This window comes from Pinus tabuliformis, chromosome 3_2, assembly GCF_031772625.1.
Source record: "Pinus tabuliformis cultivar Carrire ecotype Pingquan chromosome 3_2, CPIR1, whole genome shotgun sequence".
In the NCBI taxonomy this organism is placed as follows: Eukaryota; Viridiplantae; Streptophyta; class Pinopsida; order Pinales; family Pinaceae; genus Pinus; species Pinus tabuliformis.
In genome coordinates, this window is record NC_142302.1 from 52,100,890 (window position 1) to 52,123,800 (window position 22,911).

Below are 22,911 nucleotides of genomic sequence, written 5' to 3' on the forward strand. Positions count from 1 at the left end.
TCTGAAACATAGAAACTTGTTAATTTGGGGTAGCATCGGATGTGCTCTAGCCACGAAAATTGGTGGAGAGGCTAAAGCACATGAGATCACCAATACCCAAAAATGGTTTGGGCAGAATCTAACCAGTTTGGGAAATATTAAAATAATTAATATTTTTAATGGAGTCCCTAAGTCTAAACTTAGGGAAAATAAAATATTAATGTGAATTAATATAAAACTAAGTTAGAATGGTCCAAAAGTCATGGATCAAGCCAGATCTAATTTTAGTCTTTGATTAGGGACTTAATCTTGGCCGTTGAATTGTCAACGAGAAAAGTATAAGAGGAGGCTTGAGGGTCACTTGGAGAACACACTAAGTTGATCAAGAATTCAATTTTTTGGGGCAGGGCTTGCTGAGGAAATCGAAGGAGTGATCAGAGTTGCAGCTGAGGGGCAATGAATGCAGTAGTAGAGAGGCAAAGATAGTACCGGGAGCATCAGCGCAGAAGTCGGGAGAGGGTTGACGCATAGCCAGCTAGAGGCCACGCAGAAGCAGCCAGAGGCAACCAAAAGCTGCGCAGAGCCTGAGGAGGGCCAGCGTGGGAGACACAAAGGCTCCAGAGGTTGACGCAGAGCCCAGAGAGGCTGATGCAGGGCCAGAGAGGCTGGCGTTGGGCCAAAGAGGCTGACGCATACCCTAGAGGTTGACGCTAGGAGATTTCGTGGGGCAGATTGGGGCTGATATCTGTCTCCGACTAAGAGGTACTACTGCCGAGGGCATTCTCTGTTGGGTGAGCCATTTCTGGCACCCAGATTGTATTCTGAAACTGCTTAATAATAAAACCCTCAGATAATTGCATCGGTTTTCTTGCATTGAGTTTTTCCGAGGACATTAGTCCAAAAATAACAGTGTCACTTGTGTGCTTGTTTTTCCTTCAGTTGATGATCTGTATGTGTTGAGACTATACTTGTATTTATTTTCAATATTTACATGGTAAATAACTTGTTAATTAACAGAACAAGTAGGAAGAAATAAATCAGAAAGTACAGGAAGGATTTCTAACAGTTAGACTTAGAAATTCCAACAAAATTGAGCAAGGAAAATAGAAACATATAGGACATAGTTAATTTTGGAACAAAAGTCCTCGGAAAAATCCAATGCGGGAAAACTGGAGTAGCAACTCTGATGGTTTATTATTATTAAGCAGTAGCAAAATCTGAATACATCAATGAATACCTCACAGAGTTATTTAGTTACAGAGAGAAATACTAGTAGAAGCTTTGTGAGTTTTACCTCACACAGTCTTTGAGAAATCCTAGTTGATCCAACTGCTGGATGAAGTGCCCCTGGAAGGCACTGTGTTGCCTCTACGTTGTCCCAGCGTCAACCCTTCTAGGCACTGCATCACCCAGTTGAGCATTCGATCAGTAGCCCAGAGTCACTGCTCTCAGCCTCCCCGGTATCACACCCCAACTTTCGACTGCTAAAACTAACCCTCTGCTCTGATTTTCGAGTTTCTCTCTGTGCCTCTGTGTTCTGCATGGCCCTTTTGGCCCTGCGTCAGCCTCTGCGTCAAGGCTTCTGGATCACTTACTACCTCTCTCTGTTGATGTATCTCCGGCTGAGAATCTCTCTCTTCGGAAGTTGCTATCCCTACCCCTCAACTGCAAGAGATTTCCTTAATCGATTTTTCCTCCTGAGAACTTCTCACTTCAGAAAATTGATTTTCTCTATCTCTCTGTGTGTTTTCCAAATGACCCTTAAGCCTCTTCTTATATCTTTCTGTTGGACAACCAATGACCTAGATTAAAACATAATCAAAGGCTCAAAACGTTTTGGCTTGATCCGTGGCTTTTTCTAGAAGTTTCACCCCTGATTAGATTAATACCCATTAATATTTTAATTTTCCTAAGTTTAGACTTAGAAACCCCATTAAAAATATTAATTATTTTAATAAAATCACTTCTGGGTAGAATTTCCCAAAATGCTTTCTGGGTTCTTTGGAATACATGTGCCCAAGCCTCCCTGCAAAATTTGAGGCTTGGAGCACATCCGATGCTACCGCAAATCAACACACAACATGTTCCAATCTTGTAGCTTGTCCCTGGCAACAATCCCCTTGATGAACGACTTCCACTCTAGAGTCAGCCCCTTCAAGGCAATCCTCACCATCATGGAATTTGCAATAGTCACATCGACGGCAGCAAGCTCATCTCGAACCTGAGGCAAACTCGTTAGATACGAAGTCACCCCTTCACCCTGTATCATTTTGGGGGACTTCAACTTATCCTCCAATACCAATACCTGGTTCTCATTCTTATTCTCGAACAAATTTTGAAGAGCTACCCACAACTCATGTGCAGTGTTCTTCCAGGACAAATAAGGTATCAAGGAGTCCTTCACACTATCTAGGATGATCAACTTCACCTTCGTATCCAGTTCTTCGTACACATCCAGCTCCTTAGGGTATGTTGGCTTCTTGATTTCTTTCTCGGTGAATCCCAAATCTTGTTGACCATCAAAACCAACTTGATCCTTTCCTTCCATGGACTATAGATGGACAACCCTTCCAACCTGTCCTCATATCAGAGACCAACCTGCAACTTCGACATTGTTGTGAGCCCTTCACCAACAATGTGACCAACTCCCTCCTAAGTTGTACTTAGCAGTGCACATTCTGATTCACTAAGATGCTTTCCAACTGGGATAATAAGGCGAATTAGTTTACATGCAAGAATGTCAACCAAGAAGAGTAAAACTCAATCTGCTTTTGGATTTGACCAAAAATAGCAAGCTCTAGTAATTCAATCTGTTGAAAAGTGTAACTAGGTTCAGTCTTCATAATGACGTGTAATTGTGATTTTATGTAATTGATGAAAAGAAGAAAAATAAAATTATTGTAATGCTTGTCTCATAGGTTTCAAGAGCAACGAATTTTATTTTAGTGATTGCTCCCATTGTAAGCCTTTAGGATTTGTCATCTAGTCATAAAAGTCAACTTGCGTTTATGTCATGTATGAAGGACCCTTCTTGGGCATGTTATATATTGATATAAGTCCTTAAATAAGTTAGAAAGCCCTCCAAGACCAAGACAAAGTCTCCTCCTTCAAGTCGGCTGCAAAAGAAATAATAATATCTCTCCCGAAGACACGTCGGCTCATCTCCAAGTCATGTTAGCTTATTACAGGCTCCAACAACTATAAATAGGGCAGTGCGGATTTCATTTAGGCACAAAATTTCAGAGTAGATTTAGGTGATCATACAGTCTGATGTAAAAGGTGCTAAGTACAGCGAGGAAGGCTTATTATCAAGCGAAGGAGAAAGAGTATAATCCGAGTTCTATTCTGGTATGTTTTTGGGTTTATATCCTCTACACATATGAGGTATCAAAGGATCTGTTGCAGCGGTAGGAGCCAAGAAGAACAACAATCCTTAGGAAGGAGCAGAAGGTTGGAGCTGAAAGAAGTTCAAGTCATAAGGGAAGGTCGAGTCAAGCTAGTAGGAGACCCCATCCCTAGCAAAGGAAAGGCATAAGAAAAAGGTCTTATGTACAAGTTAGTGTTGATTTTTGGTAGCATCGGATCTACTCTAACTCCGAAATTTTATGGAGGGGCTAGAACACATGAGATCTCCAACACCCAAAAATCGTTTGGAGAAATTCCAACGGATGAGGAGTTATTAAAATAATTAATATTTTTAATGAGTTCCTAAGTCTAAACTTAGGAAAATAAAAATATTAATGTGTATTAATAAAAATATGGATGAGAAGGTTCTAAGTGACGAGGATCAAGCCAGTCCTAATCTTAACCGTTGATTAGAGATTAGATTACGGCCGTTGATTCATCAACAGAAAAAGTATAAGAGGAGGCTTGAGTGTCAGTTGGAGATACACCAAGTGATCAAAGAGTTCGATTTTTCTGGGGCATGGTTTCCTGAGAAAGTCGAGCTAAGTGATTTGAGTTGCAGTGAGGGTCAGTTCAGCAAGGGAACTTAAGTCCGAGGCCGAAGAATACATAGCAAAGAGGCAAAGCAACACTGGGAGAGACAGCGTAGTCCCAGAGAGGGTGATGCAGAGGCCATAGGGGCTGACGCAGGTGACGCAAAAGCCGTAGGGGCTGACGCAGGCCCTTAGAGGCAGCGCTGGGGAGATTTTGTGGGGCAGAGAGGGAGTAGTTCAGCAAATCGACTTTCTAAGCAGAGGAGGCTCATTGTGGAGGTGACGCAGTTCCAGTGCAGAGCTTGGAGCAACCATCGCTGCCCAACACTGGGAACAGCGGGGTCATCTGTGGGGTTTGATCATCCAGTTGTTGAAATTGTCAGAATATCTGTCTCCGGGTAGAGGTACTTCTGCCAGGATTTTCTCTATTGGGTGAGCCATATCTAGCACCCTAGTTGTATTCAAGAATCTGCTTAATAATACAAACCCTCTATATGTTGCACAGGTTTTCCTGAATTGGGTTTTTCATGGACGATTGTCCAAAAATAACAGTGTCCCTTGTGTGATTGTCTCAGTGTATTTTAGTTCATGATTTGTATGTATGTGTAGGCTGCAATAGTGTTTTACATCAATATTTATGTAATTAAATAACTTGTTAATGCAAAGAACAAGTAGGAGATGTTAAACCAGTGATTGCAGTAGAGGTTTCTAGTGTGTAGATTCAGAAATTTTCACATCGTATCGGAGCGATTGTAAATCATAGGCGACTGAAGACACCAGCCAAGAAATCCGAAGAATTTGTAGTAGAAAAGCAGTTGTCCCAAGTGACAGCGTTGTTCCAAAGCCTAAGACGCAAAAGGAGGAGTGACGCAGTGCAGAGAAGGTGACGCAGAGGCTCACGCAAAGCTTGCGTTGACACTGAGCCAAGTGAGGGTGATGCAGTAGCTAGGAGGAGCCCACGCAATAGTTGCATCAGTCGTCAAGGCCAGCGCAGAGGCAAAGGGAGGCAGATCAGGCTCACGCAGAGCCACGTCATCTTTTTGAGCCAGGAAGGATTGACACAGTTGGCCAGGAGGAGTTGATCCAGCCCATGCAGTGGTTGCGCAGAGCCTGAAGGGCTCAGATTCTTCAAGTTGTCGGGGCTAAGGAAGCTGAGCAGATTTTTCATTTTGAGGAGCTAGTGGGACGTTGTTTCTGTTGGTGCAGAACAGTGTCTAAGGAGACTGAACCAAGGTAGAGGGAATCACTACCTTGACAGATTTCTAGCCAAGAAATCTAGATCCAGGTTGCAGCAGCAAAGGAGGATTGGAGAGGAGTGATTCGACAGTTGGTCGGAGGATTTCCAAGAGAGAAATCAAGACTCAGAGGGAGTCTAGAGAGGAGTTGTTCCTTAGAGGGTTTCTTGCGCCCAAGGAATCCAGATCCAAGTCTTGCTAGATTGACAGCAGGAGAGGGAGAAGAGAACCAGTTCTATTTTTTTAGCGAGATGGCAATGAATGGGTTGAAGGATCAGGACAGATTGGATGGAGCATCCAATTTTGTCATCTAGAAGGCCAAGATCCTGGCAATCCTAGATAAACATCGCATTAAGGACTATGCCTTGAAAGTGGTTGTTGTTTCGGTTGACGTTGATGCGGCAAAGAAGTACGAGGAGGCCTAGGCGAAGGCAAAGTGCATGATCCTAGACAGGGTCAAACAGCAAGGGGGATGTGGGAGACCCTGACCACCTTGTACCAGGGCTCTTCCGTGCAACGAAAGATGCTATTAGAAAATCAACTGAGACAGTACCAGATGCAGAAGGGAGAGGAAATAGATCCCTTCCTTCTCAGGTTGCAAGGGATTCACGACCAGTTGACTTCCGTGGGGTCTACACCCGATCCTAAGTTCATGGTTAGAACTGCCCTGAATTCAGTGACTGAGGATTGGGAGACATTTGTCCAAAGTATTTTGGGCAGAGCAACTCTCCCTAGTTGGGAGGAGATGTGAGCAACTCTTCGACAAGAAGAGCTCAGGAGGATGACCAAGACAGGGAGTAGCTACAAGGGAGCCCAAGTCAAGAAGGAGGAGGAGAAGGATGCAACTCTCGCATCGTCGGGACAGCAAGTGCAGCAGAAGGGGAAAAAGAAAGATATCACCAATGTCAGATGCTTCAATTGCGAGGAGCTGGGACATTATGCCACTCAGTGTCCCCGAAAGAAGGGCAAGGGGGAGGCTTCTGAATCAAAGGCTGCTCCAGCAAAAGCGGACAAGGATGGTGAGGATGACAATTGTGCCATGAGTGCTCATGTGCCTCTGGAGAAGAGGTGGGGCGACATGGAGTTGTAGTCGAGAGGACTACATGGGGGCAGGATCCTTGAGGTGCCCAAACTCTTGGATCACATACAGCTACGGGAGCCCTTAACGACAGTAGCAAAGTGACGGGTGTCGGTTGGAGCGAGGTGTGATGGAGCGACAGTGGCATTGCTAGAGTGCCAAAGCCTGAGGAAGCGCAGTGGATGTTGTAGTAGTGTGAGAGGCACAGAGCAATTTGTAGCAGCACAGTACCAGCACAGGGTCAGCACAGATAGCACAAGAGGTAGCTTCAGGATCACAAGGCATCCATACAGACCATGATGTCAGTTTTTCGATGAAGGTTCAGTTGCTTACTTCTCAGCAACTGAGTTGCAGTGCAGCAGTTAACAATGGCAGTGCTATGGGCAACGTGAAGCAGCATTTTGAGAGGGAGTTGCAGTACAGATGTACCAGTGGCAGTGGCAGAGTCATGGACAGCAGTACAAGAAGCAACGGTGCAATGGATGAATGGCAACATGCCAAGTATTAGCAACACAGAGGACCGATGCAGTGGATCAGTGTAGTACTTTTGTTAAGGAGTGTCACAAAAGCACATTCCTCGCTAAGAGGGAGTGTTGATCTTGGGTAGCATCGGATGTGCTCTAGCTCCGAAATTTTGTGGAGGGTCTAGAACACATGAGATCTCCAAAACCCAGAAATCGTTTGGAGAAATTCCAACGGATGAGGAGTTATTAAAATAATTAATATTTTTAATGAGTTCCTAAGTCTAAACTTAGGAAAATAAAAATATTAATGTGTATTAATAAAAATATGGGTGAGAAGGTTCTAAGTGACGAGGATCAAACCAATCCTAATCTTAGCCGTTGATTAGAGATTAGATCACGGTCGTTGATTCATCAACAGGAAAAGTATAAGAGGAGGCTTGAGGGTCAGTTGGAGATACACCAAGTGATCAAAGAGTTCGATTTTTCTAGGGCGTGGTTTGCTGAGAAAGTCGAGCTAAGTGATCTAAGTTGCAGTGAGGGGTATTTCGACAAGGGAACTTCAGTCCGAGGCCGAAGAATACATAGAAGGGAGGCAAAGCAACACTGGGAGAGATAGCACAGTCCCAGAGAGTGTGACACAGAGACCATAGGGGCTAACGCAGGTGACGCAAAAGTTGTAGGGGCTGACGCAGGCCCTTAGAGGCAGCGCTGGGGAGATTTTGTGGGGCAAAGAGGGAGTAGTACAGCAAATCGACTTTCTAAGCAGAGGAGGCTCATTATGGAGCTGACGCAGATCCTAGAGGAGGTGACGCAGTTCCAGCGCAGAGCTTGGAGCAACCATCGCTACCCAACACTGGGAACAACTAGGTCATCTGTGGGGTTTGATCATCCAGTTGCTGAATTTTCCGGAATATCTGTCTCCGGATAGAGGTACTTCTGCTAGGATTTTTCTCTGTTGGGTGAGCCATATTTGGCACCCTAGTTGTATTCAAGAATCTGCTTAATAATACAAACCCTCTATATGCTCCATCGGTTTTCCCAAATTGGGTTTTTTCGAGGACGATTGTCCAAAAATAACGGTGTCCCTTGTGTGATTGTCTCAGTGTATTTCAGTTCATGATCTGTATGTATGTGTAGGCTGCAATAGTGTTTTACATCGATATTTATGTAATTAAATAACTTGTTAATGCAAAGAACAAGTAGGAGATGTTAAACCAATAATTGCAGTAGGGGTTTCTGGTGTGTAGATTCAGAAATTTTCATTGTTAGAATTAGGATTGAAGGCTTATTACAGGCTCCAACAACTATAAATAGATTTCGTAAAGAAATATATATATTGTCGGCTTATTACAGGCTCCAACAACTATAAATAGGGTAGTGCAGATTTCATTTAGGCACAGAATTTCAGAGCAGATTTCGGTGATCATACAGTTTGAAGTAAAAGGTACGAAGTACAGCGAGGAAGGCTTATTATCAAGCGAAGGAGAAAGAGTATAATATGAGTTTTGTTCTGGTAGCTTTTTGGGTTTATATCCTCTACACGAATGAGGTAGCAAAGGATCTGTTGCAGCAGCAGTAGCCGAGAAGAACAGTAGTCCTTAGGAAGGAGCAAAATGTTGGAGTTGAAAGAAGTTCAAGTCATAAGGGAACGCCAAGTCAAGCTAGTAGGAGACTCCATCCCTAACAAAGGAAAGGCATAAGAAAAAGGTCTTATGTACAAGTTAGAATTAGGATTGCAAACCTAATTCAAGAAGGCCGAAAGTTGAAGAAAATGGAGGTCGAAGTGAAAGAGGAGTCGAGACAAAGGAAGGAGTAGAAGATTGACTATCATCAAGGGAACTTGTGTCTTTGTCTTGGAGAGGCAAATAGGTCAAGGGTCTTGGTCTTGGTATTTGTCAATCGGAATCTCTATAAGAAGAAGAATTTGTTCGGGTTTTCCTCTCAAAGTGTGAGAGGTTTTGGCCCTGGATGATAGCCTATATTCTGTGTCTCTTGTCTCTTTATGGTTTATGCATTGGTAGCTGTTTGATGAAGAAGAATACTAATAACCTAAGTAAAAGGTCCTAATCTAAAGAAGTAAAAATCACTCACAAGCAGTTACAAATAGAAGAGAAATCATTTAACCTCTATGCCCTAGATTTCTCAACACAACCCAAATTTTTTATTTGACATTTATGGCAAAACAAATTAGGTCTTTAAAAGGTCAAACTACGAAGAGTTAGTATTTTAATGCTAGGCCATTTGGACTGTCATATAGATGGATACCCTCCAACTAACTACCATGTTTCACACTACGAGAATAGTTCACTTGCTCAACACTGCTCTTGACTCATCATCCTTCAACTAAAAACTTCAACTTGAATTTCAGATTTGAGATTATGTATTTGGTTTTGTAATTATTAATATGAATTTCAGATTTCTTAGCTAGTTCAATGTTTATAATTTTATTGCAATGATGTATTTATTATTTATGATTTATCTTTATGCACATGGTGAATTTAAAATAATAATGATAATATTTATTATTCTATAGTTTATATATATTATTTTCCTCTCCAACTTGTCGTTCCCTGGAAAATTTTGGGGTGCGCTCTAGCCATACCAGAAACTCATCCCCCGTCCCCAAAGGCAGTGCAACATACCGTGAGACCAAATTTTGATTTTGCAAAGTTGAACTAATGGTTCAAACATAACCTCATTCTTATACATCCATGTTCTCATCGTGACTAGGGAGGTCCACATCGTCCACTTACAAGAGTTAGGTCATCATAGTGCTAGTGATTTTAAGCACTATCCTAATCATCTCTAAAGAAATTGTTTAAAGCAGCTCAAGACAGAAAGTGAATAGTTTTCACCATAATGTACCCTAAGTAAGGACAAGCCATACCCATGTGGGCATTAAATCACATCTAACAAATAAAATGGGACCAAACATGAAGATGATGTGGTACTTAATGATAATGTGCACACAAGAAATGTGGTCAAATTAAAAGAAAAAAAGTGGGAAAGCCTAGCATGTTTGCAAACGTTTTTTAAATCTATTTTAAGGCAAAGCACTGAGGCAGAATGGAATTTAGTTATTGTTACCCACCAACAGTGGGTGAGCCTATAGGAGAAATTTTCTCCCAATATTTGTCTTTAGCCGACAGTCAGCAGCGCCTTGCAACCACCTAATAGATATCATGTGCTACCATTCTCTACCACCTGAGCCAGTCATTGTGTATCCTCGTTCATCTGTCATGATCGTATGCTTGAAGGTGGGCCATCCAACTCGGAAGGTATGATTTTTCATTATGTAATTGGGTGTTTATACTTTTTTTCTTGGGCACACTTGGGCGTGGATTACTAGGAGACTTGGAAGAAGGAAGGGCTTCCACTGTACTCTTGTTCCCTTACCTCAACTGCAGGGTCAATCTTGTATCCTAGTCCCATGGGATCTCCTTTATTGGCTATTAGCTTTAGGAGTGGCATTACATGGGAAACCCTGATTTTGGTTGCATGCTCCTGCTTTCTGATAACATATATCTAACTCCCCTCCACTCATTACAAGCCCTTTTCACATTTTCCCCATCTAGGTCCACAAGGTGTCAACCTCCCCTTCCCCTTGTCCACACCTTGGGTCGAGCCTAGAACGATGCCCCAGAGGTTGATGTAGCTAAAACAGAAATACAAAAGCATAATATGGCCACATACAACAAGTAATGTACCACAAAATGCAAAAGATTGTCAGGACAATAAAATTTGGCATGTGGGGAAAGCCAAACATGAGCTCCTTATCATTATGGCCATCACCATGGTACCTAGGGCCCTTATGAGTTCCCCATGCATCATCAAGGAACCCATGAATGTCCCAAGCCCTAGTGAGCAATGAACTACCCCACCTTAAGGGGTAATCACTTCTATATCTTACACATCAAGCTCTCATCCCTTTGAGCCCCGAGCAATAAAATGAAGAAAAATTAATAAAAGGCAAAAGGCCAGATGAAGAACAAATGATGTGGTAACTCATGTGCCACAATTGCTCCCTCCTACATTCATATACCAAGGTGTGGCCTTTCCTCATCATAGTTGCCCTTGTACCATGGCATGTGGCTTGGAGCCTTCCCTTTGTCCCCACTCTATTCCATCATTATTTACATGACACTTGTCACTTGATGGGTGTACCTTGGACCCGTCATTCCCTTGGAGGTTGAAATGATCTAATAGGGGCCTTCACTAACCACTCCAACCCAAAGAGGTAACACTAGTACATGTTCAAATTTAAAAGCCCCAAATTTGGAAGGGAAACCCGCTATGAAGTGTCCACTTCTACCCTTGATTAGCAAGCTTATTTGGTCAATTGCACTAATGAATCATTGTAATGGAAGGTGAGGAGACGCATTGGATCTTATACAGGATTGCAAGTGGGTTTTCATCTTAGACTTGGCCTCCCTATACAAGATCCAAGCCCTCCAGAGGATCACATTAGCATTTGTACGATGAGCGCTGAGAGCCATGGGACTCCATCCATGCAGAGGATTAACTGCCACACCATGGGCTTCTTCAACACCACCATTTGCTTTCTCGCGCCAAGATGATGATGCACTTAGACCACGTTGCCCAACCAACTACACATTGCACCCAACACTTGGCAATTGTTCCAAGGCTTAGAGGAGGTTATGTCTTTCCTAGGGGGATATGGGAGGGCATGTGTCATCTTCTGGCCCTCATCGATGGAGCATCAACTTGATCTTGAGCCACTTGAAACCCATGAGACCCATTTGGAGCCCACAAAGCCCAAATTAGGGTTTGGAGATGTGTTGCAGCATATGGAGGGCATCCCCCTCTTCTTCATGATTTTTTTGGCCCTCTCTCACATTTTTAGCGCATGAGGCTTCAAAACTGCTCCTCGAGGCCTCCACGCATGCATGATGTCAGCGTTGCATGGGCTTAAGAGGGAAAATTGATTTAATTTTTGAGCTATCATGGTTGCCTTGTAACCATGGGTGAGTTACTTGGCATATTAGGCGAATAGAGGAGCTTTGTCTTTCATAATTTGAACTCCTAACACTTGTATAACTAGGAGAGACCTAGTCTCTTCCTAGCATCATCACTTGGATTTTCGGTACCTCTCTTGAGATTTTTGGACCTGCAATTTGAGGACGAATTTGGATGTTTTGGATGAATTTTGATGTTTGGATAATTTCACTATCTCTATTGGAGCTTCTTTTTGGCATTGTCATGGATGGATATGTTCTTCATTGTCTTGTAAGTGCTATTTAATATTGTATTTCTGATTTTGATTAATGTCTAATGCATGGAATATTATCTCATGGTTATTAATGTGCCCTAATTGATGAAATATTGTCTAAAAATTGTAACTATTGGGAAATTTTGCATGTATTACTCATAGATAATGAATGAATGAATTTTCCTAGGGGATTTATTGCATTTGTATCCTTGAAACTCCATTAACAATTGTCATCGAAGTATAAACATCTAAGTGTTGTGTAGCTGCTTCATTAAGGGTAGCGAAGCTGCTTCTAGGTCTGCTTGAAGAGTGAGTTGCCATATTGAGATCATCTTTGACTCCAATTCTCCCAATTGTTAGGCACTGGTCTTAAATACTTGGTTATCACTCAAAACTCGCAAATTTCCTTCTCTTTTCATCATCCTTTCCTCATCCCTTCAAGTATAAGGAGGCCTTTCTAGGGCTTGGTGCGAAATCTACTAGAGGAGGATGTTTTGCATTTCTTCTGGATAGAACTCTTCCTTAGTGTCCTCTGACGATTCTCAAGTTTTGGTGGATTTCCCACAGTGGAATCTCCAGAAATTTGATGCCTTAGCCATCACATCAAGCGGGAACCCTAGAAGCTAATCCTTCAACTTAGGTATTCTTTGAAGGCATTTGCTTTAGTGTTCATTGGAGTAAATCATTAATCGCCTTTTCTCTTATCTACCTTGACCTTGGATGAACTCATATCTTGCTAAATATCTCAACCCTAAGTCTCGTGTGGCTTTCTTTCAAAGGGGTTTTTCGTGGAAATTCGTACTAGCTTCTCTCAAAGCCCACACTTTTGTTGAACCTTTCCATTGAATGAGCCACCTTCCCTCACTTCAAACCTACCATAGAGACATATCTATCACAAGTGAGTAATCCTGGAACTCCTCCCGATGGTGAAATCTGAGAAGAGTAGGGGACTAAGGTTGTGGTGACAGTGGGCCTCTATCCCAAGTGTTGTTGTGCCTTCTAGCTTCTGCCTCTTTAAAAGGCCTGCTGGTTTGTGCAGCAACAGTTACCAGCCTGCAAAGCACCTTGCAGTGAGAAATCAACTCATGTATATGGATGAGAGATGAAGTAAAACCCAAAGAAGAAATTGATTGCTAGACTCACCCTCATTTTTAATGGGTAAGGAACATGATTTATAACTTAATCACCTTAATAGTACAGATTCACAGTAATGCATCTTCTTTCTACTGTGTAAAATAAATTTTCTGATTAGCTTAGGATATGCATCTGTAATTCCAGTAAGGAGTTGTCTATAACGCGACTTTTTGAAAGCCTTTTCGGCGGATTTTTCCGGTCGAAATCCGGCAAGAATTATTGGAATCGCAAGTTTGATAGCTAGTTTCTGCACAATGAAAGCGTCCCAGAGGTTTTTCAGGGTGCTGAATCCAAATATGCAGTTAAAAAACCATTTTAACTGCAAGAAATCAAGATTTGACCTCAATTTCTTCGCCGGATTCCGTCACCGGAATCTTCAAAAAGTCGCATTATAGACAACTCCATTCCAGTAATCCCATTCCTGTTCACAATAGCTACACTTGGATCATGAAATAACTCAAATTTTCAACATTTACTAGAAATATAAATCTAGAAACAGCCAACCTCGAACTGGTAAAGTTTCACAACCTTTCTCAGGGATTTCAGAACAGGGTGGCCACATAGGAGGAGAACTCTCAGTGCTACCACTACTGCAATTATTCCCTGTTGCAATGCCTGGAGGCCCACCATCATCTGGAGGGAGCCAAAAATATACCAAATGATCAAGACAGAAGATATTTTAGAATTACAAGAGAATAAGCATACTACTAATACATTATAATAATTTATTCCAATAGTTTAATGAGTTATATAGCAACCTTTTTCCACAAACGAAACATCTGTTGGTGGTATGGTATGATGAACCCAGGAAGAAACAGTTGGGCATGCCGAGCCAGATTTGGTGAGTATGGAAGACGACTCTGCCCTTGGATAATATCCAGAATCTAGTTGAGTAGCAGCAGTTGGAAAAGTAGTTGATACTTGCTGTGACACAGGAACTGCCAGCAGTTCACATAGAAATATAGATATCAAGATCTGCTTAATGCCAGAACCACATACTGACAAATAAGGTAGACAGCAAGCCTGGCCATAGCAGTTTTCATTACCATTTTTTGAGGCCTTCTGTGGGTATGGATGAGATGCTTTGCGTTTTGGACGAGGAGGTGGTACATGTTCTCTTGTGCCATTCTTTTGGACCTTCAAGAAGTACTTTTGTGCATGACTCCGAATCTGCAAACACCACTCTGAATTTCATTCAACAGAGGAGACATGCACTTGTATATTGTTTACATTGTAAGCAGAAACATTATTTCAAACAATGTAACTTTACCAATGACCATGCAAATAGCATTCTGATTTCTAACATCAATAATTGCAATAGCAATTAAAAATAAAACAGACATTATTGTTCAGTCATGCAAGCATTTAAATATTCACTAGATGAGGATACTCCGAACTGACCTATGCTCTAACATCCCCTACCAAAAGAGCATATATATCTTCTGATGTAATACTTTTATAAAAGCAGTGGATATATGAGTGATCCTCCCATAGCAGTAAATTGGTAATGAAAAATGAGCATATTCACCATATTGCCAAAGCAAAACTGCATCTCAGATTAATGAGAAATTTGAAATCAATAGAATAGCGAATAAGTGACAGTTTTACTTCTAGAAAAATAAAATTATAGCAAATAAGTGACAGTTTTACTTCTAGAAAAATAGAATTTAATATTTCATTAGAAACTGTGAGTTGCAATCTTGGCATAAGACCACTAATTGAGCTTATACACTCTGACCAGTAACTAGTCATCAGCCATATGGTATGCCATGGACTGCAAATAGCAGACAGAAGCTCCACGGTTACGCAAGGCAAATGTTCATAATTCATCTGTACTAAAGTATGCACAGTGGACCTCTGCAAAGTAACTTGCCCAGCTTCATAATACATTCTTTTGGATGAAATCTAAATCTCAGACACCCTGAATTGTACTTTCGAATTATCTTGATTAAATGAAACAGACCAGAAAAAGAACCACGTCATATTGGGGCTAGCTGGTGTTGTGATTTGCTTGCAGTACTTACCTATGCTTTGGTTAGGTTGCTATCTATTGCCATTGTATGTTAGGCTGTTTCCGTAGCTATGTACTTGAAATGTCTATGTCTAATAATGTCACAACTTTTGATTTAAAATTAAAGAATTCACAGCATATGGAGAGGCTTTGTTTCTATTAGCCTTCTGCCTTTTTCAAAAGATGAAATATTGTATGGCCAGCTTTTGGCATAATTCCTAACATAGCAAAGGACTTTCCAAGCACTGAAAGGAAGCATTGCAGCTTCCATGTCAATAATAAATGCTGGAAAGTTTCAAGTCCAGAAATATTTCTGATTAACATAGCTTCAAATTTGACAGACATTGCCACTCCGGGGTCTGGACTTCGCTTAGATCAAAGGTAATGTTACAACAAAATCTAGTAGCCGCAAAAGTGCAAGGTCCCAAGGACCAAAGGACCAACCTTGTGCAACTAAGGAAGACCACCCACTGTCACCACACTAGCTCTTCCTCTCTCTTTTGGTTCACTCTTCTCCAACTCAAGGGGGGCTTCCCCAAGCACAGCATTATCAAGGCTATCGAGTGGTGATTCAAGGTCAAAAATGAAGAGTAAGCCTTGAGATAAAAACTGGTTCCTTGAAAAATGGAAAGCAAGTGCAGAATTAAAACAGCAATACACAAGAGGGAAAACCAACTCACATTGCTCATTCATAAATGAATATTGAATTCATTATTAAGCCTTCACATACGTATGATAGCAAGGAAAAATGGAAAGCAAGTGCAGAATTAAAACAGCAATACACAAGAGGGAAAACTAACTCACATTGCTCATTAATAAATGAATATTGAATTCATTACTAAGCCTTCACATACGTATGATAACAAGGAAATTCTAAGATATCAACCACAATTGAAAAAGAATAACATAACTATACAACAAATAAGATCAATAACCCAAGCTTCATTAGTCTTCAAAGCTTTGATACACAAAAGAAGCTCAACATGAGGAAAGGGGTAACTCATGCCACCACGATTGCTCCCTCCATACATCTATACACTCAGGATGATGGACCACCATCAGCTGGTCACATGACCACAGCACCTAGATATGAAGCATTTCCTCTCTGTTGCCACATTATCACAAACACCTATGAATTGACGAGTTGACCTTGGACATGCCACCTCCCCTTGAGGGCTAAAAGCACCTAACAAGGTTAACCATCTAGCCACCCCTAAGAAGGTAGGGAACAATTTTACGGGACTTGATCTAATTAGATATTTGAAGGTGATCCCAGTTTGAAGTATTATTATGCCCTTAACATTTAAGTATGGTCTACTATGATGCATCTATGGTCATTCTCTCTAATGATTGGTAACTTTCACTTGAGTTTGACATGGTTTTGTCAAGTGGTCCTTCACAGAGCAGCCAAGGCCTTGAGGACACACTCCATGCCTCCATTACACATGATTCCCAAGCTATACCTCACTTCTAGAGAGGAGTGATGACAATGCAGATGCAGTGTTTCCCCTCTAGATCAAAGAGTTGGGCACTTTGATGATTTTAGTAGTTGATTGACACCTTAGAGCACCCCCAGATGCTGAAACGTTGAGCATCCTTTGATTGGTGTTGGAGATTATTGATGATGTACCCAGCAAACCCAACATAACCCTAGGCTAGCCTTGACACTGTTTGATGGGCATGACTTGATTAGAAGTCCAAATGATGATGGTGATCCTTGGGATTACAAGGGTGGGCTTGTACTACCACTTGGAACCCTAATGCTTGAGAAAGATTGTGCCACATCATAATTCTAGCCACATTGATCATGCCACAAGTCACCCAGAGCAAGGTTTTGACACTTGGAGACATTTTGAGGCATGTCTTAATGGTGCCCCCTCAAAGATGTAATTGATTATGATGATGGGACATCCACCTAGGCCATTTCATGCACTCGAATTCATTGCCCAAAAAGGGCATGACATCATGCTTGAGGAGACTTTTGACCCGCATGTGTGGCCTTTTGCAGCATATTTTTGTTATTATGAGCTCTTGGGGCTTGTGACCCACTTTCTTGATGCATCCTCAACATTCAACTTGTCACGGGGTTTTTAGGCTAATATTTTGTTGTAAAATTGAAGGATATACCTCATATAAATTGATGATCTTTCCATTCATTCTATTCATCATCACACTTGGATTTCGGCCTCTTCTTGAGAGGTCGACTTAAACTTTGTTAAACTCTTTACTTGTGGAGATGTAACGTTTATGGTGCTCTTGCTATTGAAGATTGGCTTATGTCTTGGAGATGACTTTTTGGGATCGAATTAAGGCTTTTTCATGGAAGAAGTGTAAGTCTATTGCAGAATTTCATTGTTTTACATGTAATTAATTATTGCTAGGGTTTTTTTGTGCTACATTTCTAAATGGAAATTGTTTATGGAAAATCTTGGATAATTTTTGCATGTTGAAAGTTTCTTCCTTGAAATCCATAGGAGACCTCTTAGTGTGCTTCTCCTATTTAATTTATTCCCTCACAAAAAAAATATACAAAGTTTACATAAGTGGAAACAACCCCCTTACTCCAAGCATTTCTCCTTTATCTCTTGAAGTAGCCCCAAAATCTCCATTACCCAAGTGAGATTAGGCATTCGCAACCTTTGTGTTCATCAAAAATTTTGGAAAACTTAAGATTTTTCCTTCTTTTCATTTGAGCCACATGTGTGGGCTTTTGTGGCTTATTTTTGTTATTATGAACTCTTGGGTTGGCTTGTGGCCTACTTACCTGCTACATCCTCAACATTCAACTTGTCATGGGGTTTTTAGGATAATATTTTGTTGTAAAATTGAAGGATAGACCTCATATAAATTGATGATCTTTCCATTCATTCTATTCATCATCACACTTGGATTTTGGCCTCTTCTTGAGAGCTTGACTTAAACTTTGTTAACCTCTCTACTTGTGGACATGTAACTTTTATGGAGATCTTGCTATTGGATATTGGCTCTTATATCCTGGAGATGACTTTTTGGGATCGAAAGAAGGCTTTTTCATGGAAGAATTGTAAGTTTATTGAAGAATTTCATCGTTTTACATGTAATTAATTATTGATAGGGTTTTTTTGTGCTACATGTCTAAATGCAAATTGTTTATGGAAAATCTTAGATAATTTTTGCATGTTGAACATTTCTTCCTTGAAATCCACAAGAGAAATCCTAGCACGCTTATCCTATTTAATTTATCCCCTCGCAAAAAGATATACAGGGTTTCTATTGTTAATTTTTCTTAGGGCTATATTGTTCTTTGCTTTGATAATTGCATTTCTTCATTAGCACATTCAGCTGACCCCATAACATCATAACATTATTCAGATTTACATCATTATTCAGCAACGTGTGCAATTATGTAGAAAGAACAATAACATCATCATCAATGCAACGGAACATAAAGGAACAATAGAAGAAAAGCATTCACACATAGAGACACCAGGATTGGTCGGAGACCAGGGAAAAACCCACTATGGGGAAAACCCTTGCAAATTCTTCTTCTTAGATTGTCATCAAATGATTCAGTAAAAGAGAGTACAATGATCCATATATTCATCTATGCAACTAACCAGCAAAACAACTACAACATCCTTGAAATGAACCCAACAATGTATATACTCAAAACCTTGATTTTGAAGTATGTAATGAACTATCAATGTCTGCGGTCGACGAGCGAAATCTTCGGAAGATTGAAATTTCATCTTTTAGTTCATGGTCGCATGGAGGAGGAGTTATGCTAGCAACTATAGCTTCCTAGACGCTCCCTTAAGCCCGGCATGCGAGCAACTGGGGTCAGATCTAGACTGTGGAAACCCTAACTCCCAATCTGTTGGGTCCCTATAATACTAGTGATTACCCCATTACTATTGTAGTTATACCCCTTATTTATAATGTTGTGCCCCTATTACCCCCATATTGTTATTTCTGTGCCCCATAGAATCCCTCTATTGTTATTTTTGTGGCTTTATATTATTATTGTTAGGTTGGCTGGATTATATTGTGACTCCTTAGACTCCTATATATAGAAAGGAGGTTTTGTCATTTGTATCATCCAAGAATTGTTCATTTATGTAATGTAAAGGAGGTTGCCCCCTCGAAGAGGCTGAATTCTAAGGCGTTGATCTATCTTTTCTATCTTTTCTTGAGCTGGTTTCATAACACAATCGCATGGATGGAGAGTTGTGCGTGTGCATGGAAAGCTCCAGTTGCACGTATGAGCTTCTGTGCGAGCGATTGCCATCAACTTCTTCCTATGTTATGCCTGCGACTGAGGCCCAAAACCCTAAATCAGATATGCAGGACTAAGGCCCTGATATTTCACCTCAGAGCAAGCCTATTCCTCCGCGAACGAGCCTCAGACCTGTGCAAGCCAAAACAAAATAGAAGAGTGTCTCATGGTTGTGTCTAAATGAGGTAGAGGGCACATGTATTTATAGCCTTTCAAGGTGGTCCACTTTGTATTAAGGCCGACCTTATCAAATATGTACATGTGGGCTTTTCTTCATAAGTACACTTTCCTTTATCCGATTGAGTGATCTTTAGGTCGATTTTGGGCCTCTCAAAAAGAGGAATTCAATGCAATTATTATCTCCATCAAGTGAGTTGTCTAAAGTGGAATTTGACTGCAGTTGCATATTTTTAACACTCACTCTCAACTAGGGACAATTTCCCCTGCCAATATCTGACCATCGATCAAAATATCATCTTGTCATCATATCCTATCCAATCTCAACTTTCAAGTATCTCATCATCATGTATCATCATTGATCATCTCAATTCATCTCTTGCTTATTCCTACTTATCTCTTGATTGTTCCTGCTCATATGTTGAACATTCTTGAATCTAAAAGAAGAAGAATTTTGACATTGGAGGGGAGCTCAGTCTACCACCCTCTATCCATCGGGCTACTACCTGGAATCTCAGCAGGGAGCTAAATCTGCAATTTGTATCATCATCAGAGAGCATACCATCAAGGGAGCACATCTCAACCTAGAACCACATCAGGGAGCTCAATCTCAACCCAGAATCTCATGGGGGAGCTATTACTACGACCCCATATCGAGCAATAGGATATCCAAACACATAGGGGAGCACATCTCAACCCAATCCTATTGCCTGTTGATCTTCCCATCAATGACTCTAGGCAGTCATGTGGTAGAAAACCTGCATCATAATCAACTTGGGTTGTACACCCTAAGTACACTATCAACCCATTGGGAGCGGTATTCCCAACAAGTCCTACTTGTGGGTATGATGTCAACTGGGGTATGCTCTGCATAGACTAGATAGGCGGGCAGCATCTCCGACCTTATGAAGATAGCGAAGCAGCATTTCAACCTTGTGGGTAACAAATAGGGGTGATACCCTATTGTCCGTAGTTCCCTCAACCCCAGGAGCCCTTCTATCTCAATTCCTCACCCTGGGAGCTCGAACAGGGGGGAAGAGTTGGCTCAATGTCCTTGATCAGCGTTGCTCTCATCATACTTATATCTGGTATCAGCTTGATCATCATGTAGCAATAGCAGTGGTCTCCTGTTCATGCAGGTCATCAAATCAAATATCATATTAGAACATAAATAATCGTATAAATCACAAAAGGATACCATATTCATCCTCCCTCTTAAGGAGGTGCCAACCACAAGCTTGAGCTTGTCTCGTATAGCAGCATTGTCTCAATATATGAAGGTAACTCAGTCCTAGCTATATATGGGATTCTATGCCAGTTGATTCCCACTCTTTGTCATCATAGTGTATCCATGTCATATCTAGATCCTGCTCAGACGGCTCTCTAAGGAGCTTCTTCATCCTGCCTCATAGCTAGACATGCTAACAACATCGTACTCAACCTCGGTCGTGCTATGGACCTCTCATCCAAGATATCATGAAAAATCTCATACTAAGGCAGCATCCAAATGTGCTCATCAATAATAATCCCAAACATCATCAGTACATCCATGCAGTCACATATCGTAGATTGAATATCTTAGATCAAAAACCAATCATCCCATGCAAGTATTTTGAAGGGTGCTTGATGGCAACTCTTGCGAGTGAAGTGGCTCAATCATGAACTCATTCAAGTTCTATTCACATCATATATATACGAACGGGTGTTCAAAACGGAACATCAATGCTTCAAACAACTGTCGGTTTCCAAGTTTGTTGATTTGGGGTAGCATCGGATGTGCTCTAGCCACGAAAATTGGTGGAGAGGCTAAGGCACATGAGATATCCAATACCCAGAAAGGGTTTGGGCAGATTCTAAACAGTTTGGGAGATATTAAAATAATTAATATTTTTAATGGAGTCCCTAAGTCTAAACTTAGGGAAAATAAAATATTAATGTACTAATATAAAACCGTGTTAGAATGGTCCAAAAGACATGGATCAAGCTAGATCTAATCTTAGCCATTGATTAGGGACTTAATCTCGACCGTTGATTTGTCAACGAGAAAAGTATAAGAGGAGGCTTGAGGGTCACTTGGAGAACACACCAAGAGATCAAGATTTCGATTTTATGGGGTTGGGTTTGCTGAGAAAGTTGAGAGAGTGATCTGGGGTTGCAGCTGAGGGGCAATGAATATAGAAGCAAAGAGGCAGAGATAGTGTCGGGAGGATCAGCACAGCAGCCGGGAAAGCTAACGCAGAGGGCAGAAGTCGGAATAGCTGGAACTGCCAGGAACTGCCTAAACAGCCGGGAAAGCTAACACAGAGGGCAGAAGCCGGAACTACCGGGAACTGCTGAAACAACCGGGAAGGCTGATGTAGAGGGCAGAAGCCGAAACTATCGGGAACAACCAGAACTGCCAAAACAGCCGGGAAAGCTAACGCAAAGGGCAGAAGCAGGAACTACCAAGAACAGTCAGAACTGCTGGGAACACTGACGCAGAGGGAAGAAGAGTTTGACGCAGTCCCTAGAGGCTGGCGATGGGGTTTTTCGCGGAGCAAATTGGAGCTGAGGAGCTGTTGGAGTGTTTATCTAGGGATTCAGCCCGAGCATCTGTCTCCGAAGGAGAGGTACTAATGCCGAGATTATTCTCTATTGGGTGAGCCAGTTTTGGCACCTAGATTGTATTCAGAAACTGCATAATAATAAAACCCTCAGATAGCTGCACCGGTTTTCCCACATTGGGTTTTTCCGGGGACATTGGTCCAAAAACAACAGTGTCACTTGTGTGCTTGTTTTGTTTCCTTCAGTTGATGATCTGTAACGTGTTGAGCATGTACTTGTATTTATTTCCAGTATTTACATGGTAAATAACTTGTTAATTAACAGAACAAGTAGGTAGAAATAAATCAGAAAGTACACGAAGGGTTTCTAACGGGTCAGACTTAGAAATTCCAACAAAGTTGAGTTCAACAATATCTCTTCACAATTTCTTGAAATTCAATCAGAGTGTCCAAGGATTTACATTTCCTTTTTCCAACAATTCTTCAATAGCTTTGCGATATGAAATTTCTTTTCCCAGCTTAAAAAATTGATTCATCATGCCATGATTCTTCATGTTGCACTTCCGAGACCATCTCCCTCTTACTTCGATTATCAGGGGCTCATTTCCTGTCAAGAGAAGATCGTCAACATATAAAACCAAATTCAAAACCAAAGCCATACCTTGGAACACTTTTGAAATACAGGTTTGGACCAACACATCATCATGACTTCACCAGATGATTGTCAATGCAAACATATCAAGATCGAGGAGATTGCTTCATACAGTGCTCTCTGCGAACATAATACTTTTCCAAATCAATATGCTCAGTCTCACAATATTGTACAATCAAGTCAACTAAGTCAGCGTATCAAAGTTTAGATGCCAG

The 22,911-nt window shown here is 41.2% G+C and overlaps 1 protein-coding gene across 1 annotated transcript in view; it reads right to left on the reverse strand.

Moving 5' to 3' along the window:
- Window positions 1-22,911, reverse strand: part of LOC149179759 (protein REVEILLE 6-like) — a 127,284-nt gene that overhangs the window by 21,152 nt on the left and 83,221 nt on the right. Inside the window, exons 3-5 of the mRNA XM_089418050.1 lie at window positions 14,105-14,228; window positions 13,817-13,996; window positions 13,587-13,691 (exon numbers count right to left, since the gene is read on the reverse strand). Coding sequence (XP_089274176.1) covers window positions 13,587-13,691; window positions 13,817-13,996; window positions 14,105-14,228 — 409 coding nt within the window. The remainder of the gene's footprint in view (window positions 1-13,586; window positions 13,692-13,816; window positions 13,997-14,104; window positions 14,229-22,911) is intronic.